The following is a 26,376-nucleotide window of genomic DNA, read 5'->3' as shown; positions in this document are numbered from 1 at the left end:
CTTTTGGGCTAGAGTTGCGCTGTCGAGTCGGGATACTAAATTAAAATGAGATTAAATTAAGTGAGATTAAAACCAAAATCCTTCGCTGACCTCACTCAGTATTACTGGCAAAGGGTCGCACACGGGGACCCGGGGGAACGTTCGCTCCCGGAACCCGCCGCCGTGACCCGGCGCAGCCCGGAGAAATGAGCTTGGGCACCGGACGTGGGGTACGCGCGCAGCCGCGGTTCCGGTTTCGACTTTGCAGGAGGAGGAGCGGGTAACCTTGCAGGCTGAGGTAAAGCTCGCTGGTCCGGAGCCCCCTCCCTGCCCGCCCGCCCCGCGCCGGGGCTCCTGGTTACGTTCCCCCAGCCCCACAGATGTCCAGTTGAGTTCGCCGGTTTCTGGACCCGCTTCCCAGTCCCACCCCCTTCCTGCTGCCCTTGTCCACAGTGACCTCAGGTGCCCTTGTCCTGTGGAGGGAACCTGCCCTTTGCTGGGTGCTCAGGGGCAGGGTCCCTCCGCACTCAGTGGTCCCAGAAGGGTGTTGCAGTTAGTGGAGTCTATGTTTAGCCATTGTTAGAGGCTTGGGCTTTTGTGTCCAAAATGCATTCCGTTCTCATTGAACCTGCAGGAATCATCCTTGAACTACTACTTGGGGTCAAGTACATCTCTAAACAAACGGCAGTACGTAAGTGCAGGTGTTTGAAGGCCTTATGAGCAGGCTGCTTTCCGGAGAAAAGGGAGACTTTAAAGAGGAGGTGATATTAAGCTGGACATTGAAGGATGATTAGGAGTTTGCCAAAGAGGGAAAGGACGAGAACTTAAGATGTGGGAACAGAAATCACGTGTTTGGGGAGTTGTTGATTCCCCGCTGGGGAGGGGAGATGTTTGTGGTTTGGGCTTAGGTGAGGCCAGTGGTCAGAGGGCTACAAAGCTGGGTCCAGGAGCACAGGGGTTACCAGTGGATTTCAGGGGTCCTAGGAGGTTCCTGTGGTGAAACCTGACAGTCTAGTGATCTTTCCACAGTCTCCCTGTGATTGTTACAAAAGGAGGCTTCCTTGCTCTTCTTATCCCATATCCCAGAACCCCTCATTGAGGCGGACTGAATCAGTGGATTAAATGGTGGACCTGGGATTGTAAGCTATGTCCCTCTAGGTGGCAATTTTAAAATAGTATTGTACTTGCTAATATGGACAGGGGTTTAAGGGTGTGTTTTTTCCTTTTTGGTTTTTTTATTTGAATGTAGTACTCATGCAACGTGAATGTCTGTTACTTAAAAATATAACTTTGAGAACAACCTCCCCCAAACCGCAGGCATCATGTTGAAACAAATGTCCTCCACCACAGGGAGAGTGTGGTCCACTTCTTGCACCCCATACCTTCCCCAGGCAGCAGACAACAGGAAGTGCTGGGGTCGCTTCAGATTCAGGGTCAGGGGGGTGTTAATCAGTCAGGTGCCATTTTATTCATTCTGAAACCAGCCACCTTCATTTGAATGCAAGTATCATTCTTATCAAGTAATTTTTGTCATGCAGCTCTACTTGATTCCCCCTCGGTGTGTGCAGGTCATTCTCACAGAGCTCTGTGTGCAGGTCTTGCTGTTACTTTATCTGTAGATGGAGAATTGAAGGCTTAAGTGAAGAAAACTAGAAAGAAAAGAGGATGGTTCATATCTGAGACTGTGTTGACCCTAAAATCTGAACTCTTAACCAAAAGATGTAAAATTCCTGGTTTTGGGTGAGGATTCTGAGAAGTCTGTGTGCCCTGATGGTCTGACTTGAGAATCTGGATAGTTAGAACACCCAGTGGTCTGCCGGGTGTCTGGGTGGGCTCCTGCCCCCTGCGCTCCAGGAGAAAACCGTCCTGGCTCACCAAAATACAGGTTTCTGTGTGTACACATTGGTGCACGGTGATGCTGGTGATCTCAGATTGGTAGGGGTGCTAAGAGCAATTTTATGAAGCTTGGTAATTGAAATAGAGAAAACCCATGGCCGAATTGCGTTTACATGGTGGCAGCTGTGCCTCTGGTGGTGATGGGGAGCCTCATGGCTAAAGGGGTCCTTGTGGTTGGAAGGTGGGGGCTGTCTTCCTGAGGGAGCTGTTGGTCTTTCTGGAGCTGGAGTGTTCAGTCATCTTCCCTGAACCAGTTTCTTTTTTTTAATTGTTCAAAGCAGGCCCCAATACGCATGACTGAAGATTTTAGCTCTGTATTGAAAGTGTTATGATGGAGTATTACAATGTCACATGCCTGAGGGACAAAAAAGTTATTTTGAAGGGGTGGTGGCCCCTTGCTCTTACTGTCTGGTGGGAGAATAAATTAGCACAACCTCTCTGGAGGCTACTCTGGCAATATTTACCAAAATTAAAAGTGGTTTTTGTTGTCAGGCTCTGTGGGGAGCATCATGCAGGGCCACTTCTCAGCATCTGCTCCACAAACACCCAGGTATGAGCACAATTAGAGTTGCTACCTGTATCTCTTTCTTTGCACATTTACTTGGCTGGCTTCTTCTCACCCTGAGCCTAGCTCTACTTCTCCCAGGAGGGCCTGCTTCAGGAGCACTCTGCTTAGAGGCCAGGACTGTGTTGTGTCTGTCTGGCTCACACCCAACCCCATGTGGAACCCAGCTAGGTGTTGTCACCTCCCAGACACTCAGAGGCTTAACGGCAGCACATGCAGTGTGGGAGACACCTAGGTCTCTCTTGCTGCTGCAGATACATGACCTAATTGGTGTCCGATGTTAGCACAGCATGTAGTTGAGCCACTTTTGTCAAAACTTTTTTGTTGTCTGCATAGACCTTTTATGAACCAGTAGCTTTAATTAAAAGAGGAATGCTGTTATCTAATTTTTATTCACTTCTATCATTTTAAGAAATTAAAAAGCTGGCCCTGGCTGGCATAGCTCAGTGGATTGAGCACGGGCCTGTGAACCAGAGTATCACAGTTCGATTCCCAGTCAGGGCACATGCCTGGGTTGCAGGCCAGTTCCCAGCAGGGGGCGCATAAAAGGCAACCATACATTGATATTTCTCTCCCACTCTTTCTCCTTCCCTTCCCCTCTCTCGAAAAATAAATAAATAAAATTTTTTTAAAAAGCTATAGATAGTTACAAACACCCAGTAGATTCATCCACCACACCCAGAGCCCACTTTTTGTGGTTTTGTTTGTTGTGTGTGTAAAAAATTAATGCTGAAGTCGAAGCATCTCCATTGTTAAAAAAACAAATGATACTTAATAGACTTTTAAAATTTGATTACAAAAGTCATACATGCTTACTGCAGAAGAGTTGGAGGAAATTGAGAAGCACTAAGAAGAAAACGAAAATCACTAGTAGCCCTGTAACCTTGTGAACATCTGGGTGTTTACCTCGAGTCTTCTTCTTAACTCTGACCATCCTTTTCCATTGGCCGTGTCACAGGAGCCCCTCCCAATCAGCTTGTGCTACCCAAAGTTGGGCTGCAGCCCCAATACCTCACATGTATATGCCCGGACTCTCTTAGACCTCTTCTGGACCACTTGGGTTAGTTCTAGTTTTTCAATATTATAAGTAACGCTGCAGTGAATGTATATGTGCAGCTTCATGTTCACCTCTGATTATTTTCTTAGGATGCATTTTAAACTACAGCCATGGAACAAAGGACCCACATTTTGTGTTTTCATATCTCATTTTGAAGTGATTGAAAAGTGCCCTTTGGGATGGAGGACTCGATGCCATGGGTGTCACCTAGACTGGCTCAGCCCTGCCAGCAGCCTATGAGACACTGTTGAGTTAATATGTGAAGTCCTCTTGCAACCAAACAAAACAGATTTGGCTGCCTGCTGCAACAAAAGTTATACTTGTGAGGCAGGTGCTGGTACAAAAGGAGAGGGGTTTCATTCAGGTGCCACACGAGCTGGGATAATGGCGGACTCCCTTCTCAAAGACCATCTCTGTCTTCCAGCTAAACCTGGAGGTTCTTATAGGGATAGAGAGGGGAAGGCTTTTTTTCCTGTGCAATTGTCTTGCTAGCTTTTGGCACCCTCGGGGCCCTATCCATCTACCTTTCTAGCTTTCCCAGTGCCCTGGACCCTGTCCATTCATATTTTTAGCTTTCGCCACTGGGGTCCTGTCCATTCAGATTTCTAGTTTTTGGTGCACTCAGGCCCTATCCATTCACCTTTCTAGCTTTTGGCCCACTTGGGCCCCATCCGTTCTTATTTCTAGCTCTTACAGCTCTGTGTAAGAGCCTCCCCATGCCACTATCTTGGCCAATGGGGGAGACCCTCCAGTGCTCCTACCGACTGTCTCTGTAACCTCTCAGTGCAGCTCCCCATCCCTGACTCTTCATCACTGAAGCTCCTCACCACTAGGGTATGATAGACAGGTGGGACCAGCCAGGCTTGGGTGTGGATCACCGCTTCACCTGTTATTACGTGGCCTCTGTTCCCTTGCAGTTGTTGGTGTGACTGCTCACTGCATCCATTCACAGTCCACAGTGCCTTGACGGACATCCACCAGACCTTAACCACGGCCCCAGGCCTGGGAGGGAGGGTGTGTCAGCCCTGTTTTCCAGTTTCCATCTGGTGCTGACTGCCCCCTCCCCCAGCACAGTGCAGCTCCTGGTTCCCCAGGGGAATGAGGCAGAGAGGGGAGGTACCTGTTCTCTAAGACCCCAGAGAGGAGGCCTTGAGGAGAGGAGAGCCATATTGATTTTGGCTGCAGCTGGGACATTGCATCTACACCCCTCTCATGCCTCCTGGGGAGAGGGGTGGGGAAGCAGTCACTTCCTAGCTCATTGGTCCAGCCATCTACCTTGTCTGTGCGAGCAGCACCTGGCTGCCGGAGTGTTCTGCTTTTCAGCACCCAAGAAAGTGCTGTCACTTCAAACTGGTACCCCTAGAACATCTCTCCTGTGCTCTCACCAGCAAGAAAGTGACCCAGAAACACTGCATAGTATGTTTTCTGTTTTCCATTTGCAGATTTGCTTTGTTTTCGTCCCTCTTTTCCCATCCCCATTCTCCCGCGCCTCCTGCCCCCAAAGCAAATAGAGATGAATTTTCTAGAAGTCAGGAAAGAAAGCATGTTAAAGCTGCCCTGGTTTGCTTTCCCCTGGCTTTCCTTCTTTCTTTCTGAAACTGGCGTATTGCACATGTTTATTACATTTTTTGTTTTCTCTGGTCAAGCCTAGCTGTACTCTTGTAACATGTCAGGGGTTTTTTTGTGGGTTTTTAAAAAGATTGTATTTATTTATCTTTAGAGGGGAAGGGAAGGAGAAAGGGAGAGAAATATCAGTGTGCGGTTGCCTCTCGTGCGTCCCCTGCTAGGAACTGGCCTGCAACCCAGGCATGTGCCCTGACTGGGAATCGAACCACAATCATCTGGTTCGCAGGCCCTTGCTCAGTCACTGAGCTACACCAGCCAGGGTGTCAGGTTTTTTATAGTAACAGTAATCCAGGGTGTAAAACTAGAAATGAGCCCACCACATGTAGAGGGCAAAGCACAGAGAAGTCCTAGACCACAGTCTGGCTTTTGATAGGTGGCCTCTTTCATATGGAAGCAGTGTGGGCAAGTGGATTTGGAAGTGAACTTTGTTAAAGGCCCTGGAGTCCTATGGAATATTTTTCCAGGACCTGGGAGCAGCCAGCCAGAGGTGAGAGGCCTCCACATGAAGCCCCTGTGGGCAATGAGGGGTGTCTCTGAGGTGTTGGATCTCCTCCCACCTTGCATTGAGGTTGGAGCTATTCCCTTCCTGGCCAGGCTGAGAGACTCTTATGAGGAGCCTTTGGCTGTGGAAGAAGCCAGCTGAGGAGACTGGCAGGCCATTCCACACACTAAGGGTGTCACTACAAAGCATAGCTCAGCTCAAGCCATTTTTATCGTTGTGGAGTTTGTTTTAAGTAATTATAAAGTGTTGTATATAGTTTGTTTTGTAGATTAAGAACAGAGAACAAAACTGTTTAGTACATACATATAATGAGAGCAACATTTGTTTTCTCCCTGTAACAAGTTAATGAAAAAGAAAAGTGAGGATTTGTCAGAGAAAACATGCTGAGCGTGGAAGAAACAGATCCTGCAAAGCCACTCTCGAGCTCTCGGAGAAGCAGCCCCAGCCTGGGGACAGCCTGGGCTACCTCCTGCTGGGCAGGGCCACCTGCGGGGTGATTCCTGACCTTCCTTGATTTTCAAGGCCTTTGGAAAGGAGGATGAGATTTACAGCTTTTATTCTATAATGTTGCTGGTGGCCCGTTGGAAGGCATCCTGTCAGCCCTTGGCATTCAGGAGCACCCTCTGGGGTCCCTGTGACTGTCACCACCCTTCAGGACTAACTCAGCTGGCCCACTTGTCTGCTCCTGTCACAGACACTGCTCTGATGTAGAGCCACAGCTAAAGCTGAGAAGGGAGCAGAGGCCACAGGGCATTTGGGGAGGGGGGGGAGCAGAGACCTTTCTTAGCCCCAGAGGCTGCAGTGGGGAGGAGGGATTCTGAAGGAGTTGTGAAATTGGGGTTTCAAACCAGGGCAAATGGTTATTGACCTTAATGACTGCACTGGCCCTAGGCAGGACCCATTTTCAATTAAGCTGCTAGTAAGGAGTCTAGGGGAGCAGGTGGTATCCTTACCTCTTGAAATGAGCTAAATTTCAGTTAAAACTGCCATTAGTGCAGAAGCAATTTGGAAAGTGTGAGCTCACACGGGACTGTCACTGTGGGAAAGTGTCCTAGAGTGGAACAGGAGCCCAAGGTCAGACTTGCCCTCGAAGGTAGGTACTTTGGACTGACCAAGGTCCCCCCCCAGGTCTCTCTTCTCTCTGCCTTCAAAGAATTCTAGTTGAAAGTCAGCTGGTCACAGCCCCTCCCAGGGAGTTCTCACTTCTTACTGACAGTTTTGGTCATTATTTAGTAATCTTTTGGGGGAGAGAAGGAAGAAATTTCAGCTTAAAAAAACAGACTAACAATATTCAGGCTTGTGAACTTGCTTTATTTAAGACCCTGCACGTCACCAAGTTCCCAGACATTCAGCGTTTGGGAAGCATTTGAGAGTAGAATCAAGCCCTGGGTCTTCGTGGAATCCCTGGGGTTCCCTGGCCTCGCCTGCTGATGGAGAGAACATTTACTTGGTGGACCATAGTACTTATCCCTCTTAGTCTTTTTCCAGGCTCGGATTTTAAAAAACCATTATTCAGAATTTACCTTAAGTGTGCGAGGACTCAGAATGAGCTACCCCAAGTGTGCCTCAGTGCTACGTTATTTTGAGCTAAAGGCACCTGGGGCCCTGTGGGCTCAAGAAAAACTTCTGTCCCCCATTCCTCTTTAGTATCTAGAGGAATTTGAATTTCCCAGTTGCCCATAAGAAGGGATTTCCAGATGTAACCTCTCATGACCTGTCTGTATGATAGGGCAGGCTTCTAACTACTTCCCCTCTGCTCTTCTCGTCACCCTTCTTCTCAGTGACCTTCCTCCCCTCTGAAGCCCTAAGGTACCTGACCTCATCCTTCGCTCAGGATGCCGTACGCACCTCATTTTCCCCTCTGTCTCTGAAGCTCTTACATATGTAGGGTCTCTGACTTTCTCATATATGTGAGACTTCTGTACACATGAGAGTAAATTTGATTTTCCCTTCTCATTTTCTTTCTCCTTGATTTGATTCTCCATCTAGCCAAAAAAAACAGAGGAGAGAAAGGAGAATTTACCCCCTTCCTCACAAGTGCATTGAATTCTATATGCTTGGTTTTACCTATTTTAGTTCATTGTTTTAGATTCTTGTCTGTTTTTGAAATCCTTAAATTTATGAGATTAAATGTTGGACATTTAAATTCCAAAGGTGGTATATTGTGAGAGTCGGCATTTCTCACTTAGGAGGTTACTTTATGAGGAAAAGTTAGGCCACCTCGTTCTGGTTGGGTATTACATATCTTCCGGTGAGGGGAGGTTAGGGGGGATGAGGCACAGTAGCATGTGGTACCCTCTCTTCCTCTTCTAGCCTCACCCCAGGGAAACCAAGTCGATGTTTGTCAGTGCAACACTGTCCCACGCGGTGATGTCCTTCCGGCGCCTGGTCTGTACAGTGGCCACCCATCAACTGGCTCCCTTAAGACATGGAGGAAGCCGCCCTCTGCACATGGCCCTGGCAGCCCGTTCTGACAAGAATGCCCCAGTTTTCACCCGAGCACTGGCCTTTGGGGACAGAGTTGCCCTCATTGACCAGCATGGCTGTCACACATACAAGGACCTTTACTGCCGCAGCCTCCGCCTGTCACAGGAGATCTTCAGGCTCCGTGAGTGTGCTGGCCAGGACCTCCAGGAAGAGAGGATTGCCTTTATGTGCTCCAATGACGTCTCCTACGTGGTTGCGCAGTGGGCCTCGTGGATGAGTGGTGGCATCGCTGTCCCTCTCTACAGGAAGCACCCCCAGGCCGACCTGGAGTACTTCATCCAGGACTCCCGGAGCTCTGTGGTCCTTGCTGGCCAGGAGTATGTGGAGCTCCTGAGTCCATTGGTCAGGAAGCTAGGGGTCCCACTCCTGCCTCTCCCACCTTCTGTCTCCAGTGGGGCAGCTGAGGAACACAGGGAGGGGGAGGTGCCGGAGCGGGACTGGAGAGACCGGGGCGCCATGATCATCTATACCAGTGGGACCACGGGGAGGCCCAAGGGTGTCCTGAGCACCCATCACAACATCAGGGCTACGGTGAGTGCTTGCATGGGACACCACTATTGGGAAGGGTCAATCATAGCCACAGTTACAGTGTGGCCGCTGGGGGTGCTGTGGTGTTCATTTACTTTCTGTAGGGCCGTTCACCATCCTACCAACCCCATCTGAAATGCAGCAGTAAGGGGTCATGGTGCCTAGTCACCAACAGTGCCACTAAGCCATGCAGGACAATGCCTGTCAAAGGGCCAAGGGGATGCAGCACCCAAGTGCAGAGCAAGTTACAGACCCACTGAGGGGCTGCCCCAGGGCTGGTGGCATGGGGAGGACAGGTTAGACCACTAGACGTGATTATTAAGGTGGTCTTCAGAGGTGAGCTGTAAAGCAAGTGTCAGGACATGTAATCAGCACCTAATGGGCTTATCTGTGAACCTGAAAGCAGGAACTCATATGTGCCAATGTCTTGAGTACATTTTTGTGTTCTGTAGCCTTAGTTAGTATCTTTGCAAAACTCCCCAGCCACATTATTTGTCTGTAATATATACTTTTTGCCCTTCCAAAAAACTATTCAATGCACAATGAAGACTTTTATACAGGAGCAATAAAATAAAACAGAAGCCCAAACCACAATAGGAAGGAAGTCAATACCATTGAGTCTTAGGCTGAGTCAGTCCCATAAGTCAGTGGTAAACTGAATCCAGGCTGGCTGCAAGGGAGCGCAATGATATATGACTTTTACCTCCTAGAGGAGACATACTTTTCATCTGGAGAGACAGTCTCTTGACTTGTATTTCTAAGAGGAGTGATAATCTCAAATGTGTTTGCACATAGCAGTCACTGAGGCATGCAGAACAGTGTGCTCAGAGGTGACTTCAGATGATTCAAATGGGCGAGTCTGACACTGCTTCTCACTAAAAGCTGAGGATATTCCCAGAACACCCAGCACTGGGCTCCCTCACGGCCAAGCTGAGGTGAGGATGGGGCTGGAAGTGGCAGGGAGCTCAGACAGGCCTCAGAGGTTGTACAACTGGATACAGCACTGGCCTCTGGTGAGGCCTGAGTTGCCAGGGCCTGTCAGAGCTGAAATTGCACCTCTGACCATTGGGGAGGGAGCCACCAAGAGTGTTTGTACCTCTGACCTCTGGGAGGAAGCCATGAGACATCAAATTAAAGACCCATTCAAACTGACTAAAGCCCTCAGCTGCGACTGTTCTCCACATAGGGGGAGCGGGTAGACCCTCAGACCCTCATCCTTCCATCACCACTTCCTATAGACGACATTAAGGATGGGGAGAAGAGGAATGAGCCTTCTCCCTGCTCCACCTCTCAGCTGGGGAGGCCCTCTCTGCATTCTTCCATCTGCGTGGTGGGTTCCTTCCTGTCTGAGGCTGTGCTATTGTCCTACAGGTGACGGGGCTGGTCCACAAGTGGGCATGGACAAAAGACGATGTGATCCTTCATGTCCTACCACTACACCATGTCCACGGTGTGGTCAACAAGCTGCTCTGTCCTCTCTGGGTGGGAGCCACCTGTGTGATGCTCCCGGAGTTCAATGCCCAGCTGGTAAGTTAGAGATGAGCTCTTGGTGTGGCCAGTTGTGCGCCCGAGGACCAAGCACCTTCCTCTGGTGTACACGTTGCCAGCAGTGCAAGTTTTCTGTTGCCATCGTAACAAATGATCCCAATCTGAGGGCTTAAAATGGCCCAAGTTTATTCTGTTACAGGCAGAGATCCAAAATGAGTCTCATGGAGCCAAAATCAAGGGGTAGGCAGGGTGGGCTGATTCCTTTGGGAGGCTCCAGTGGAGAACCTGTTTTTGTCTCTTCCAGTGTCTAGGCACCATGGTCCTCTCCTTGTGGCTGTATCACTTACATCTCTGCTTCATGGTGACCTGTCCCTGTGCCTCCCCCTCTTAAGGACCCCAGGATCACACTGAGCCCACCCAGATATCCAGGGCAAGCTCCTCATCCAAAGATCCTTAACTGAATCACATCTGCAAAGTACCTTTTATGACAAGAGGTGCCATGTCTCTGGAGAGGAGGACATTTGGGGGCCATTCTTTATAGTCAGCCGCCCTGGCTTTCGGCAGTTCTGGAGTGGATAGTTCAGCCAGGGACACTTTGGTAGTCTTGCTTATCCCCTTTTCAGCATGTTGTTCTTTCCCAATGTGCTGTGATGAGGTCGCAGGGGCATGTACAGATGGTTGTAGCTGTGTGGAGAGGGAAGTGGGAATGGAGCCATCACTATGGACTAGAGCAGAACCATGAAGGACACTATTTTGAATGGGAGAGGACCTGGGACCTGGCCTTGCCACTTGCCACTTGTGACCTGGCATGTAGCTCTCCCTTGGAGCCTTTTGGGCCCTGTCCTGAGGGCCCTGGCACAGCTCCAGGATGGGGGCTAGCAGGCAGGGCTCTGGGACTTCTTCCTACCCTCCTTCAGCCACCAAGCTTTGCCTTCATCTTATGTTTTATTTTTCAGCTGCAGGACTCTAAATGTTTTTAGGTGAACAGAGTTTGATGCTGCCTTTCAGGGCAGAGTGCTGAGGCACTGTATGCCTTCAAAGATAAAGGCCTACACATGGCCTGCTGGTCCAGGGATCAGGCCACTTCCTCTACCCTCTTTTCCTTGTGGGTCTCTGACTGAGGGTCCTTCCAAGTCTGTGATTCTCAGCACTGCTTCCTCTATGAGGCATGCAGAACAACGTGCTCAGAGGTGACTTCAGATGATTCAAATGGGTGAGTCTGACACTAACCCGCAGATCGCCACACTGAAGGGAGGGATGGCCAGCTGGGTGGGAGGTTGTAGGGGTATCATCTGAGGTGGTTCTCTGCTTGGCAGGGAGTGACTGCTAAGGGCAAGTGGGTATGGTCACAGGGTCACGTGAGGAAAGCTTCACCTCCAGCAGGGAGGCTTACCTGACCAGGAGGCTAGTACACAAGAATGCAGCTGTACTTTGAGCTCTCCAAGACCCCTAATTCTCCACTCACTAGGAGGGCCTCCCTGGACCAGGATGATGCACAGGAAAGCCCCCGTCCTTGTGTGAGTTACTGTGCACCACTCTCAGCACAGCCCACTCTGCTCCACCAAGTTTTCTCAGAAGCCAGAGCTGCGCCTGCAGATTCCTGCTGCCCACACTGCAGTGTTGGTTAATTACAGGGGAAAGGAGGAAGAGCTGAGTCTCTAGATTCCCCATAAACACAGAGAGAGCAGGTCCCTGCCCTGGCCCAGAGCCCCAGTGACCAGGAACTCAGCGGCCGAGCCCCATTCACTGAGGGACTTCTCAAGTAGATGTTGCCAGAGTCCTCATTTCCCAGTGCTGCTTGAGGAGTCACATGGACACCTAGCAGGCCTGGCAGGGATGTGGTGTGGGATGGGCACAACAGTGGAACAAATAAAAATCGAGCAGGTCTCTTCTTCCCCAAACACAGAGACCCAGGAATGGTAAACAGAAGCAGGAAGGAAGGGTGGCTGGTCTTCCTCCCCGGCAGAGCCAGGCCTTGTTCCCTTCTCACCTCTTCCAGTACCACCATTTTTCTCCAGTTGCACTGGCTGCCCTGCTTTCCACAGACTCCACACGCCCACTTCAGTCAACACTCTGTCCCTGCCAATCCTTGGCCTATACTCGATTTGTTCACCTCTCTGCAAGTCTTTGCTCATGCATCACTCAGCAAGGCCCAGCCACTCACACTGCAGCAGTCCCTCCCCAGCCCATCCTGGCCCTGACCCTGCACTTACCACCTTGCAGAATCCCTGCAGAATCATCTCTGTCGCCCTAGCGGGCCTTCCCTGAAGACACAGGTTTTCCTCAGCTCACAGTGTGTCTTCAGGGCCTAGCGCATAGAGGGTCTGAGTGTTAGTGAGTGGATGGTTATTGAGGTGATGTATGGACTCCCGGGCCTCTCCATTCTCCACTGGCTCTGAGGACGCTGAGGACACACTGGTGGACAGCAGGTCCATACCCCTCTGTATTATTTAAATATCATGGCAGGCTGGATCTGTGCATAAGCATATGGAGACAAAGTCCCATAAATCACTTAGGAGAGAGGTTATTTGTTTAATAAAGTTTTACTGTATCAACTCCTTTGAAAGCAGAGCATAAATACATACAGTGTAACATGATTGTCTACTTAAAATTTATTACCATAGTTCCTTAAAGTGATAAACTTATCTGCAAAGCTCTGCCTTTGTGCATGTTTATAAAGGCCAGGACAGTAGGATCCAGCCTCTTGTGTTCATGGCCCATGACCATGGACGGTGTGATTCATGGATGGACTCATACGTGTCGTTGACTGTGGGAGAGTTCACATGGAAACATGGCAGAGAACCTCATTCTTGGCGTGCGGAAGGCCCTACCTGCCATCTTTGGTGTTCCACCCTCTGAAGAGGTCTTGTTGAAATCAACAAGCTTGATGGAATTGACTTTGTTGAATATGTTCCTGTGTAGTTTAGGTGTTGTGAAAATGAGAATACATTTTGAATAATTAAGCATTCAACAGAGAAAAAACCTACAGGGTTTTCATTTCTGTCCCCAGAGCTCCAGGTTTTGTATATTCTTTGGCCTACTGGGAGTTGTCCTGCCTCTCCACAGGTGCCCCACCACGGGGCCTGGAAGCACATGGGTCCCTTAAACACCAAGCCTGCCTCACTCTGAACAGGAAGGGTTATTGTCTGTCATTAGGATGCTCCTTTCTCCTGTTGAGGTGTTGGGGTCAGGAGAGGCCACCAGGGCAGTTCACAAGGAGGGTCAAATCTCAGACCTTCCAGCTTCTTGGCACTAATTTGGAATTTCTCAGAACTGTGCAGCAGAGCTAAACACTGAAACAAATTTCATGTGGTGGTTGATAAAGACTGCAACCCTGAGTTTCAGGATTTTGTGAATTTAGAAATTTATGATAGTAAAATATTGGGGGGTTGTTTAAGTGTATATTTAAGAAATTAGTATAGATTGGACTTCTGCCAAGATGGAAGCATAGGTGGGAACGTTTTGCTTCCTTGCACAACCAAATCTAAAAACAACAAAGTTTTAACAATAATAAATGCAACCAAACCACAGAAAATCGAACAATATGGAGTCCAAAAATAATGAACCACTCAGCTAAACCAGTGAGAGGGGCGAAGCCAGGAGCAGAGCAGGTCGGGCAAAAAAGATCCCCCGATCTGGGCGGCACACAGGCAGCCGAGGGCACAGATCCCAGGTGAGGGGTAGCTACGGGTGGACCCAGGGAAGGCACGGCACGGCTGTCTGTCTGCGGTCACACATTTGCGCGCAGATAAACCAGTGAAGAGACAGTATTGAGACAGACCGCGCAGGCCCCGGTGGACTCGCACATTTGTGCTCAGATAAACAGGCGGGGGCGAGCGGTGAGGCGGAGGAGTGGAGAGGACTGCCATTACTCCCTCTCTGACCCCACCCCCACATACAGAGTCAAAAAACAGCGACCTGGGCAGCCCTGCCCTGGTGAACACCTAAGGCGCCTCTCCTCATATGTAACAGGGACAAACAGATCAAAACATGGCTCAAGAACAACTCAGAGCCCCAGAGCCAATAAATCTAAGCCATGAAGAAATAGCCAAACTTTCAGATGCACAGTTCAAAACACTGGTGATCAGGATCCTCACAGAACTGGTTGATTTTAGTCACAAATTAGAGGAATATATGAAGGCTAAACTAATTCAAATGAATAAAAATGCACAGGGAACCAATAGTAATGGAAAGGAAACTGGGACTCAAATCAAGGGAGTGGACCAGAAGGAAGGAAAAAATGACCAAACAGAAAAGGATGAAGAAACAAGAATTCAAAAAAATGAGGAGAGGCTTAGGAACCTCCAGGACATCTTTAAACATTCCAACATTCGAATTATAGGAGTACTAGAAGGGGAAGAGGAACAGTCACGAGTGGAAACCTTATTTGAACAAATAATAAAAAAAACTTCACCATTCTGGCAAAGGATATAGATTTCCAGGAAATCCAGGAAGCTCAGAGAGTCCCTAAGAAGGTGGACCCAAGAAGGAACACACCAAGGCACATCATCATTACATTAGCCAAGATTAAAATGAAGGAGAGAATCCTAGAAGCAGCAAGAGATAAGGGGACTGTCATCTACAAAGGAGTTCCCATCAGACTGTCAGCTAATTTCTCAAAAGAGACCTTACAAGTAAGAAGGGGCTGGAAAGAGGTGTTCCAAGTCATGAAAACCAAAGACCTACAACCAAGATTGCTCTATCCAGCAAAACTTTCATTTAGAATGGAAGGACAGGTAAAGCACTTCTCAGATAAGATCAAATTCAAGGAGTTCATCATCACCAAGCCCTTATTATATGAAATGTTAAAGGGACTTACCTAAGAAAAAGAAGGTAAAAAATATGAACAGTGAAAGGACAGCAAACACAGTTACTAACAACCACACCTAAAACAAAAGCAAATTAAGAGGACAGCTAGATCAGGAGTGAACCATAGAAATGAAGATCACATGGAGGGTTAGCAACAGGGGGGTGGGAGAAGGAGAAGTGGGGGGAGAAGGAACAGAAAATAAGTAGCATAGACAGTAGATAGACAATAGATGGGGAGGGTAAGAATAGTAGGGGAAATATAGAATCTAAAGAACTTGAGACACATGTTCATGAACTAAAGGGGGAGAATGGTGGGGGAGGGGTGTGCAGGGTAGAGGGAATGAAGGGGGGAATAGAACAAATGTAATGGCATAATCAATAAAATAAAAAATTTAAAAAAGGAAATTAGTGTAACCCAGTGGTATGGGGTGACGAGAAGCCTGCAGTAATGTTTAAGTTGTAGATCCCAGGGTCCTCAGGTCATCCCGCTGAACAAAATGCATGCTAACAGTGAGGTGGCAGACTGTCACATCCTGCGAGGCTGACTGATGAGGTGACAGTGACTTAGACGGGAAGATGGATGGGCGAACTGCCTGATGTCACCCCTGAGGAACAAAGTCTGGCTGTTGATGAGCTGTCCAGTCTCCATCGATTTCTCGTCTCAGCTGACTTCGCTCTGGCCGATTTCCTCAGGACCTGGCGGCAGGAGCACTAAATCAGGGCAGGACCACAGGCAGCTGGGAAACCACCAGTGCATTCTGTTGAGGCCAGCACCCTTGCTCAGGACACCCTTTTCCATGGTTAAACATGCTGCCCTGTCTGACTTGTGGCCCCAGACCAAGTTTATTCTGGGATCTGAGAAACGATCTTGTTTAAGTGGGTGGGTGACGGGGTGGTGATTTCAGGCAATGTGTGTATCAAGGTACAGGCAGAGTTTGGGGGAGTGAAGCAAAGAACATTATGCTGCACTGGCCCCATGGATCTGATCCACGGTGTGGGCTTATTGGGCGCAAGGTGCTCTCAGCCCATCAAATCTGCTCCATGGTGTGCAGTTGCTGGTTAGGGGGTGCTCACACCTCAGATCTGCTCCACAGCTTGGGGGTTACTAGGGCAAGAGGCACTCTTAGGCCTTAGGAGCAGTGAGTCTTAGGAGCTGCCAGATGGGCAGCTATTTTCCCATCTCCAGTCTTTCATTATGGAGTGCCCTTCCTTATTGCCAGATTTTGGCCAGAGCAACTTAAAAACAGAACAAGAACCCTTTCCTGTGTGTGGTGAGGAATTACTAAAAACTAGGTGATGATTTCATCCGTGGGGGTCATTACTTTAAGCTGGTTAAGTGTTGCAGTTTCTCGCCTACAGTCAATCCTTACCTTGCTTTTGCTCAGCATGGCAGTACTGCCAGTTAGGGTCCGAGCCAGGGTTTCCAGTCCTGGCTGCACAGCAGGGTCACACTGGGGAGATGATGAGTAAAAGAAGTGCCTGCACCTTCACATCCATTATCTGGCAGGACCCCGACTACCTGCAGCCCAACTTGGGAACTACTATTTGGTCTTGCTATAACAGTTCACGTCAGAGCAGATAGGAGTTTTCACTAGTGAAGTGCGGGACCCAAAGAGGGAGCCCCCAGAGCTGCAATTTTTAAGTTATTCGCGTGTTGGAACAACCTGGAGGAGGAATGCTGCTGATTTAAATACCTGCTTCAGCACAGCAGCTGCCATCTTTACTGTTTTGCGTGACTCAGAATGGTGAGGACTTCCCAGCTGCGTGCGCATCTTGGGTGGATGCCTTTGTGCCAGGGTCAGATGTCTCCGTTGATGAACACAGGACCAGTTAGCATCCTTCATTTGGCTGAATGTGCTCCATTCTTCCTTTAGCCCCCTGTGGGAAGCCTGGGTGGGACCATGTGTGTGGGTGGTGGAGGAGGCCTGGCCAGGACCACAGGTCAGAGTGGACAGAGGGCCCACAAGGCCTGTTCTCCCTCCTCTCATGCCAGAGCATGTGCCTTACCTGGAACATGAGCAGTTTAATTCTCTGCCATTTTGTGCCCTCTTGTCCAAGTGCTCATGGTAACAGGTGAGACTTTGGTAAGTGGAATAAGGACCAGGCTCATGCAAAGTTGTTGCCAGGACTTGGTGGTGGCTGGGTCTACGCCCAGGTCAGCCACACTAAACACAGCCCAGCCTCTCATCTCTAGAAGCCTCAATGGGCGAGAAGAAGATAGGATCCCTGAGGATGCTCCTCCCCAACTAGATCAGGATATTGACCTCTCAGGAAGCCTGAGTGGTGTCTGGTGTGTCCATCTGGCCGTGCACCTCCCGGGACCCTCACCTTTCCCAGGGACAGGTGGCGCAACCTGCATTTCTTTGTAAGCCATTGAGAAGTACAATAGGATGCCACACAGATTTTCCAGTAAATCTGCATTTCAGAGCTTGCAAGGGACCTGAGGGATTTAGTCCAAATTAATACCATGTTGTGAGAATAGAGAAGTTAAAGGGCTCTGTCAAGGTCATAGCTGCACCTAGGGCAGGCAGCCTATCAGTGACTTTGCTAAGGCCTGGATTTCCAGCACTCTCTCACTGCTAGACTGCTGCTTCATGTGCAGTGATTCTGAGCCATTAGGTTTTATGGCCTTTCTACTCTGCATAGGAAGAAGTGTGATTGTAAGAAAGGGTACTCCATGACCACATTAAAAAAAAAATCTCTACTTTTCAATTTCCTAGCTCCTCAGCATTGGATGAATGGGGGTGGTGCTAACATAAGTGAGTTCCCTCAGTCGTTCTACATGTGAATTGCTTTAACATGACTTGTTAATATTTTTCTCATGAATAATATAAGCTCACTTCTTTGCCTGTAAAGAATTATAGAATATGAGTTTTAAGGACCCTTGGAGGCATAACCCAATCTAACCCCTCTTTTAATTGCAGTCTTAAAACTTTTTAATTATGTGATGTTTCAGACATCTACAAGAGAAATTAATACCCATTTGCCATTGCCCAGCTTCAACAACGATTAATTCAGAGCTGTTCTTGTTTCATCTAGAAACATCTTTTCCTAGGTGGCGGTCATTTTCAAACAAATCCCAGACAGCATATCATTTTAGCATCTCTAAGGTAGGAACACTTTTTTCTGAGAGCTGACTGTGATGGGGTAATGTGCAGGAATCCCACAATGTCACTTCTGACCATCAACACTAACCCCATCAATGACCCTCGTTTTTTCAGTTTGTTAGAATTAGATCTAAATAATTCCTGCTGTGAGCCTGGTTGATAGATGATGCTACTGTTGCTTCACATGCAGGTTTCCCCCTGGTCTTTTCCATGCATTTTCTTGTTTGTCTAAGAAATCAAGCCATGTGTCCTGCAGAATTCCCAGTCTGGTTCTGTGGGGTGCATCCCTGTGGTGTTACTTCACATGCATTTTCTGAAAATTGGGTTTGATCTGAAGGCATGATAAGATTTGGGGGGTTTGTTTCATTTTGTTTTGTGAGGTGGTATTTGTGTTCCTGCAGCAGGGACACATTTGCCTCATCATCTCTTGTGCTGTGATATCAGCACTGACCGATGCCTAGTACCTAGAGCCATCAATTCTCTGGGGTTTGTAACAGGGGGACTGTTGTCATGGCTTCTTTTATTTTAATTGAGGTGTGATTTACATGAGTAAATGTATGTGAATTACATACACACCTGATGCATTTACATCTATGTATACATCTGGGTAGCAATCACCACCCTCATAGAGATAGAGAATATGCACATCATCCCAGAATGCTCTCTCAGGCTCTTCCTCATCAGCACTCCTCACCTCCGCACGTGCAGAGGTAACACTAGTCTGCTTCTGTCCCCATGGGTTACTTTCCCATGTTCTCCATATAAATGGTGTCGCAGACTCTGTCCAGCAGAGTCCGCCTGTTGTGGTTGACGATGAGAATCAGTGCACAGGTGACAACAATCCTGTGTAAAGAAGGGAACAGGCACGACTACTCTCTCAAGGGGAGAGTGCCTATGGGTGCCTTGGCCACTCCCTCAAGGGAGGAGCGCCCCAACCCTTGCCTAGACAGGCTTTTATTGTTTTCCTGGGGTCTTACGTCATAGAAAGATTTATTATCTATCACATAGAATATTATTGTCTACATTCTAGGTACAATCAAAGAAATAAAAATAACATGCAAAGGGGAATGACGATGAGCTCATTAGCTCTGTCCTTGGGAGAACTCATACAGGCTTCGGATATTACCTTGAAGATAGACAATACACATTTGTTGTTTCAGACCAGGGTGATGGAGTTTTAGCAAGAGCAAGCCATAACGGTCTGTATGCATTTTCTAGGCCTGATTCCCACGGGAAAACTTGGTTTGAAGGTCTGGCTCCTGCCCACCACCTCGCATCTGTAGGTTTTCCATACAGAGCTGAGTCACATTTGCCAGGCCAAGACAAACCGGTCCCCTACAAATGGACTCAATAGTGTGCACTCCTCTGTGCTTTTTAGTTCATCATACTATTTTAAGGGTTTTTTTTCTCATATTACATCAGTCATAATTTGTTCTCTTTGATATTGCTGTGCTGTATGAAAGGCCACAGTTTATCCATTCAGCTGTTGAAGGACATTGGATTGTTTCCAATTTGGAGATGTTATGAACAAAGCTGCTGTAAACACTCTCAGAGATCTTTCTTTGGACATTTGTCTTGGACCTATGCCTGCTGTGCTAGATACCAGTTGGCTGGGTGTATATTTAGTTTTAGTTGAACAGCCAAAGGATTCTTTGAAGAAGCTGCATGGTTTATACTCCCACGAGCAGAGGGAGTACTCCAGGTATCACATCCTACCCACAGGTAGTTTTGTCAGTCTTAGACACTCAGGTTGGTGTGTTTTCATTTCCTTTTATTGAGGCATAGTGCACATACAGTGAGATGCACAGATCAAGGTGTGTGTGTGTTAGCATGTTACAATGAATACATCTGTCTAATACACACCCAAGTTGGGATATAAAACATTCCCACACCCCAGAAGTTCTCTCACGACTCCTTCCAGTACTCCTTCTACTAGAGGAAGCCTCCTCTTCTGGTTTTTGTTTTTAAAGATTTTATTTATTTATTTTTAGAGAGATGGGGAAGGGAGGGAGAAAGAGAGGGAGATAAAGAGAAACATTGATGTACGAAAGATACATTGATCAGTTGTCTCTCACACACCAACTAGGGGGACCTGACCCACAACTCAGGCATGTGCCCTGACTGAGAATCGAACCGGTGACCCTTTGGTTTGCAGTCTGGAGCTCAATCCACTGAGCTACACTAGCCAGGGCCACCTCTTCTGATTTTTATTGCTGTAAGTTAGTTTACCTGCTCTTGATCTTCACATAAATATATAATAGAAATATAGTGTTTGTACTCTGTCTCACTTCTTACGCTGAGCATATTTTTGAGATTTACCCATGCTGTGTGTATTGGCAGCTAGTTCCTTTTTTTTTTAATATTTTATTTATTTATCTTTAGAGGGGAAGGGAAGAAGAGAGGGAGAGAAACATCAATGTATGGTTGCCTTTTGTGTGTCCCCTGCTGGGAACTGGCCTGCAGGGAACTGGTCTGCAACCCAGGATGTGCCCTGATGGGGAATCGAACCGCGATTGTCTGGTTCGCAGGCCCGCGCTCAATCCACTGAGCTACACCAGCCAGGGCTCTAGCTAGTTCCTTTTTATCATCAGGTTCCCGCTGTTGTTCATCCATTCTCCTGTTGATGGACATTTGAGTTGTTTACATTTTTGGCTTTATGAATAGAGCTACTAGGAACATTCTCATATAAGCCTTTTTGCAGATGTTTGTTTTCATTTCTTTTGGGTAAATACCCAGGGGTAGAATCACTGGGTCACAGAGTTGTGTGTGTAACTCTGTGAGAAACCACTGAACCCTTTGCAGGGTGGTGGTGCATCCTGTGCCCTGGCAGCAGTGTGAGAGCGTCAGTGCTCCACACCTTTGCCAGTGTCAGACTTGAAACTTCAGTCATCCTACTGGGTGTGTAATGCTGCCTCGTTGTCATTAAAATTTGCATTTTTCTGATGACTGATGATGTTGAGCACTTTATGTATAGTTATTGGTCATTCAAAGATTTTATATGAAATGCCTCTTCAGGTCTTTTATCCATATAGTCATTGGGTTGTGTTTCCTTTTATTATTAATCTGTAGGTGTTCTTTATATATTCTGGATGAAAAAAAGAAAACGTGAGAAATAGGTTTTGAGAATCTTTCCCACACTCTCTGGCTTGTTGTTTCACTTTTTGAAAAGTCTTTTGATAAAGAGAAGTTTTAATTTTGGTAGATCTAACTGGAGAGTGGTAATGGTGGGCATCATTGACCTCTCAGTCTTGGGGGAAGCAGTGTGCTTTACTGTGATGTCTGATGTTAGCTGTGGTATTTGTAGATACTGAGTGTTAGTGTTTTTATTGTGGTGTGGTTGAATAGCTAACCACACCACAATACTATTTAATACTATTGAATAGTATTAAATCGTTTTTCTTATCTGTGGTGATACTCATATAGCTTTCCCCCTTTATTTATTTATTCTTTATTTATTTTCCCCTTTATTCTGTTGATGTGGTTAGTCACACTGGTTTAAGTTTTTACAGTTTCTAATTTCCTGACCTTGTGATCCTTCAATAAACCTTTGTTATGCTGTATTACTCTTTTTATAGATTGCTAGGCTTGACTTGCTAATATATTTTACAGGCTTTGCATCTGTGTTTATGAGGAACGTGGGTCTGTAGTCTTCTTGTGGTGTCCTTGCTAGGCTTCTGTACAGGGTCATGCTCCCTTCTGAAAGGAGTTTGGTGTGCTCCTCTCGTCTGTCTCTGGGGGTGTCTGTGTAAAGCCGAAACTACTCTTCCCACATGTGTGTGGTAGAATTCACCCTTGAAGACATCTAGACTGGACTTTCCCAGGAAGGTTTTATATTAAGGAGTCAGTTTCTTTAATAGATATAATACTTCTATTATTTTATTCTTAGTTTCTTGTGTCACTTATGATTAGTTTCTGTTTTTAAAGGAAATTGTTTATTTTGTCAAAATTGTCAAATTTATTTACATATAGTAGTTCATAATTTCTCTCACCTTTTTAATACCTCTAGGATTTATAGTGATGTCTCCTTTAAGTGCCTGATATTATAGGTTATGTTTTCATTCTTTTCTTAATCATTCTTGTTTTAGAGGTTTATCAATTTTTTAAATCTTTTCAAAGAGCCAACTTTGTTGACTTTTTCCCTAATGTACCTGTGCTTTCTAGTCCATTAATTTATTTATTATTTCCTTCCTTTAGCTTCATGATATATTGCCATTATTATTGCTTTAAACAGTCATGAGTCCTTTAATTTTTTTAAAAAATAACCCACGTACTTCTTTCCCTGGTGCCCTTCACTTGTCCTCTTGGGTCTGTGCTTCCTCTCGGGTCGTTTTCCTTCAGCAGAAAGAACTTCTTTTGCTGGTTCTTACAGTGCAGCTCTACTGATGACAGATTCTCCCAGCTTGTTTCACTGAAAATATGCTTGTTGCATTTTTCCTTTTTGGAAGATGTAGTTTTCCAGATGTAATTCACACACCATAGAATTCACCAATTGTGAATGATGTAAAGAGTTATGCAACCATTACCTCAATTCCTGTCCCACACCCAGCCCCTGACAGCCACTGGCACCTTCGGTCTCTATAGATTTTCCTCTTCTGGACCTTGCACATAAATGGAATCCTATACTACGTAGTCTTTCGTGTCTGGCTTCTTTCACTCTGTAAAACAAATTCGAGTTTCACCAATATTATTCCATGTGTATCAGAGTCTGTCCTGCTCCCGGGGAGCGTCTCATGTATAGCTGCCCCACATTGTGTTCACCCGTGCACCACTCGATGGGCATTTGGATCGCGTCTGGGCTTTGTTTATTAAAAATATTGCTGCTGTGAACACTTGCATACGAATCCTTGTGTGGACATGTTTTTGTGTGCCATACATGGATGTGTGGGAATAGAATTACTGGACTGCATAGTAAAGTTTAATGTTTTAAGAAACTGCCAAACTGTTTCCCAAAATGCTGCAAAATTGTTCACATTCTCGCTAGCAGTATATGAACAGTGCATTTTCTCCACATCCTCACCAACACTTATTTTTTAAAATTATTATTATAGTGGATATAAAGTACCTCGTTGTGGTTTTAATTTGCATTTCACCAATGAGTAATGATGTCGAGCATTTTCTCATGGGCTTATTTAGATCCATAGATCTTATTTGGTGAACTGTCTATTCAGATCTTTGGCCCACTTATTTATTTATTTATTCTCACCTAAGGGCATATTTTTTCATTGCTTTTAGAGAGGGGAAGGTAGAGAGAAAAACATTGATGTGAGAGAGAAACATTGATTGGTTGCCTTCCATATGTGCTCAGATCAGGGATTGCACACGCCCAGACCAGGGTTCGAACCCGAAACCTAGATATGTGCCCTGACTGGGACTCGAACCCACAACCCTTGGGTCATGGGGAAACACCCCAACCAAATGAGTCACACTGGCCAGGGCTGGTTATTTGTCTGGTTATCGTGAGTTGTAAGGGTTCTTTACCGATTCTGGACACAAGTCCTTCATTAGATATATGGTTTGCAAGTATTTTCTCCTTGTCTGGTTTGTCCTTTTATTTTCTTAGTGGTATCTTGAAACCTATGTTTTTAAATTTAATGAAAACTATTTTATCAATTTTTAAGTTTCATAGACCATGGTTTTGGTATCATGTCTAAGAAAACCTTGCCTAACCAAAGGTTATGAGAGTTTTCTCTGTTTTTTCCTAGAAGTTTTACAGTTTTTAGCTCATACATTTAGATCTGTGATCCACTTTGAGTTAATTTTTGTGTACAGGGAGGTACGGGTCTAAAATTCATCTTTTTGCCTGTGGATTTCAGTAATCTCGGCAGTTAGTTGAAAAGATTATTCTTTCTCCCATTGAAGTGACTTGGCTCCTTCGTGAAAAATCAATTGGCCATCAATGTATTGGTTAATTTTTGTCTATTCTATTGATCTTTGTGCCCAGCCATACTTTAGCATCACGCCGCATTGATCATTGTTGCTTTAGAGTAAGTTTTGGAGTGGGAAGTATGAGTCCTCCACCCTTGTTCTTCCTTTCCACATTTGTTTTAACTTCTCTGGGTCCTTTGCCGTTCTGTGTTCTGTGTAAATCGTAGAGTCAGCTTGTCAGTTTCTCCAAAGCAGCTTGCTGGGCCTTTGGGGAGGAATGCCTTGAAAGTCTAGCTCAGTTTAGGGAGAATTGCCACTTTAACAATATTGAGTCTTTCATTCCATAGACACGGAGTATCTCTCCGTTTATTTAGCTCTTCCTTCTTCTCCTCCTCTAGGACTATAGTTATAGTATGTTACATTGTTTCATGTTGTCCCACACATGGTTCACACTCTATTCTTTTTTCTTTTCTTTTTTGTCTATTCTTCAGTTTAGACTCCTGTTTTCATTGACTAGTGTTATACTTCTCTATTTTTTTGAATCCTCACCGAAGGCCATGTTTATTGATTTTAGAGAGAGAGGAAGTGGGGGGGGTAGAAATACAGATGTGAGAGAGAGACATCAATCGGTTGCCTCCCATATATGCCTCAACTGGATATCGAACCCACAACCTAGGTATGTGACTGGGAATCAAACTCACAACCTTTTGGTGAATAGAACAATGTTCCAACCCACTGAACCACACTGACCAGGGCATGTTTCACTTCTTTTATCTTTTTTTCTGCTGCAGCTAGTCTGTTAAGTCTATCCAGTGAATTCTTAATTTCAGATACTATATTTTTCAGTATTTCAGTAAAGGTTCTGTTTTGCACTTCCACTTCTGTGGTGAAATCCTTGATTATCTCTTATTTTGTTCATTTTCCCTTCTAAATTCCTTAGCCTATTTATTATAATTATTTTAAATTCCTTGTCAGATCATTCCAACATCAGGATCTTCTGAAAGGTCTTCTTCTATTTACCTCTAATCATGGGTAATATTTTTATGTTTCCTTACATGCTTTGTAATTTGGGCATGGAAGGATGCCAGTCATTGTCTTTAAAAGAATATGATTTTGCCCTGGCTGCTGTGGCTCAGTGGATTGAGCACTGGCCTGCAAATCAAAGTGCTGCTGGTTAGATTCCTGGCCTAGGGCACATACCTGGGTTGTGGGCCAGGTCCCCAGTAGGGGGATCCAGGTCCTTTGGGTGCGCAAGAGGCAATCACACATTGATGTTTCTCTCCCTCTCGTTCTCCCTCCCTTCCCCTCTGTCTAAATAAATAAAATCTTTTTTTTTAAGTATTATTTTTTTTCCCAGAGAATTGTCCCTTTCCTCTGTCTAGCAGCTGAGGAAATTACTGCCCTCCAGTTAGGAACCGGCATGGGTCGGGGCTGGACTGCAGCATTAGTTTCCATTTATCCCAAGTCTCATGCCTTAGGGACAAGCTCTGTCTGCATTCAGTGTACTGGGCTCCCTCCCAGCCTCTTAAGCTCTCTGCTCTCCATCAGCTCACATGGATCTGCATGGGGAGAACTGTAGAATGAGCATAGCATGCCGGCTTTTCTTGAAGATTAGGGGTAACACACAGCACTTCACCTGGTAAGAAACTTGAAGCATCTTTATATTAAAACAAATATTTGTTACAGATTAAAATGCAAAATTCACTTGACTTATCCAATAAACAGATGTCATGCTTTCAACATCTGTCACGTGCCTGTCTGTGCCAGGTGCTGTGCTGACTCTCAGGCTCCCAGTGGCCACTTGGAGGGGTCTGAGGTGCCACAATATCCCCTGATGGCAAATCCGAGGCTGGACCTTATCTCTCTCTGCACTTCTCTCTTGGCCATCTCTCCTCACAGATCACTCTGAAAGCTAGACATGAGTGTCCTCAGCACATGGTGATTTCTGTGGGAATGGCCAGAAACATTATCACCCTGTAAAAGTGAGATGCCCTTTTAGGTAGAAGCTGCTTAGAGACCCTTTAATGCTTCAGAAAAGGAGAGGCCTTCGTTAAGAGCACTGTTCCTGGAACTGGAGGCATCCATACGTGTGTATGTGTTTTCTAATCTTTTCACTGTGTACTTCCTTTTTTTTCTTTAGGTTTGGGAAAAGTTCTTAAGTTCTGAGACTCCACGGATTAATGTGTTTATGGCAGTGCCTACAATATACACCAAGTTGATGGATTATTATGACAAGCATTTTACCCAGCCTCACGTCCAGGATTTTGTGCGTGCAGTTTGTGAAGAAAAGATCAGGTAAATGAAAACAATTCATTTCTCACCCAGAAAGTCTAAAAGATCAGCAAATATAACTTATTTCTAATAAATTGGTTCTGCTAGTTGTAGGAACCAGTGCTTTCCATTTCCTTTAAAATATACATTTACATATTTATATCTATGTTCTCTAGATATCTGTGTGTATTCTATA

The 26,376-nt window shown here is 46.2% G+C and overlaps 1 protein-coding gene across 2 annotated transcripts in view; it reads left to right on the top strand.

Moving 5' to 3' along the window:
- The first annotated feature begins 209 nt into the window (after window positions 1–209).
- The window catches only part of ACSF3 (acyl-CoA synthetase family member 3), an 87,919-nt gene continuing 61,752 nt past the window's right edge, over window positions 210–26,376 (top strand). Inside the window, exons 1-4 of one of the 2 annotated variants that reach the window (XM_037142321.2) lie at window positions 210–277; window positions 7,939–8,643; window positions 10,012–10,167; window positions 26,050–26,204. In XM_037142321.2, the coding sequence (XP_036998216.2) occupies window positions 7,963–8,643; window positions 10,012–10,167; window positions 26,050–26,204 (992 nt within the window). In that variant the 5' untranslated portion in view covers window positions 210–277; window positions 7,939–7,962. The remainder of the gene's footprint in view (window positions 278–7,938; window positions 8,644–10,011; window positions 10,168–26,049; window positions 26,205–26,376) is intronic. The other variant, XM_037142322.2, reaches the window with a different exon arrangement.

This window comes from Artibeus jamaicensis, unplaced genomic scaffold (genome assembly GCF_021234435.1).
Source record: "Artibeus jamaicensis isolate MK-2021 breed Jamaican fruit bat unplaced genomic scaffold, CSHL_Jam_final contig_464, whole genome shotgun sequence".
In the NCBI taxonomy this organism is placed as follows: Eukaryota; Metazoa; Chordata; class Mammalia; order Chiroptera; family Phyllostomidae; genus Artibeus; species Artibeus jamaicensis.
Note: the sequence above shows the minus strand (reverse complement) of the source record. Positions and strands in the feature narration are given on the sequence as shown.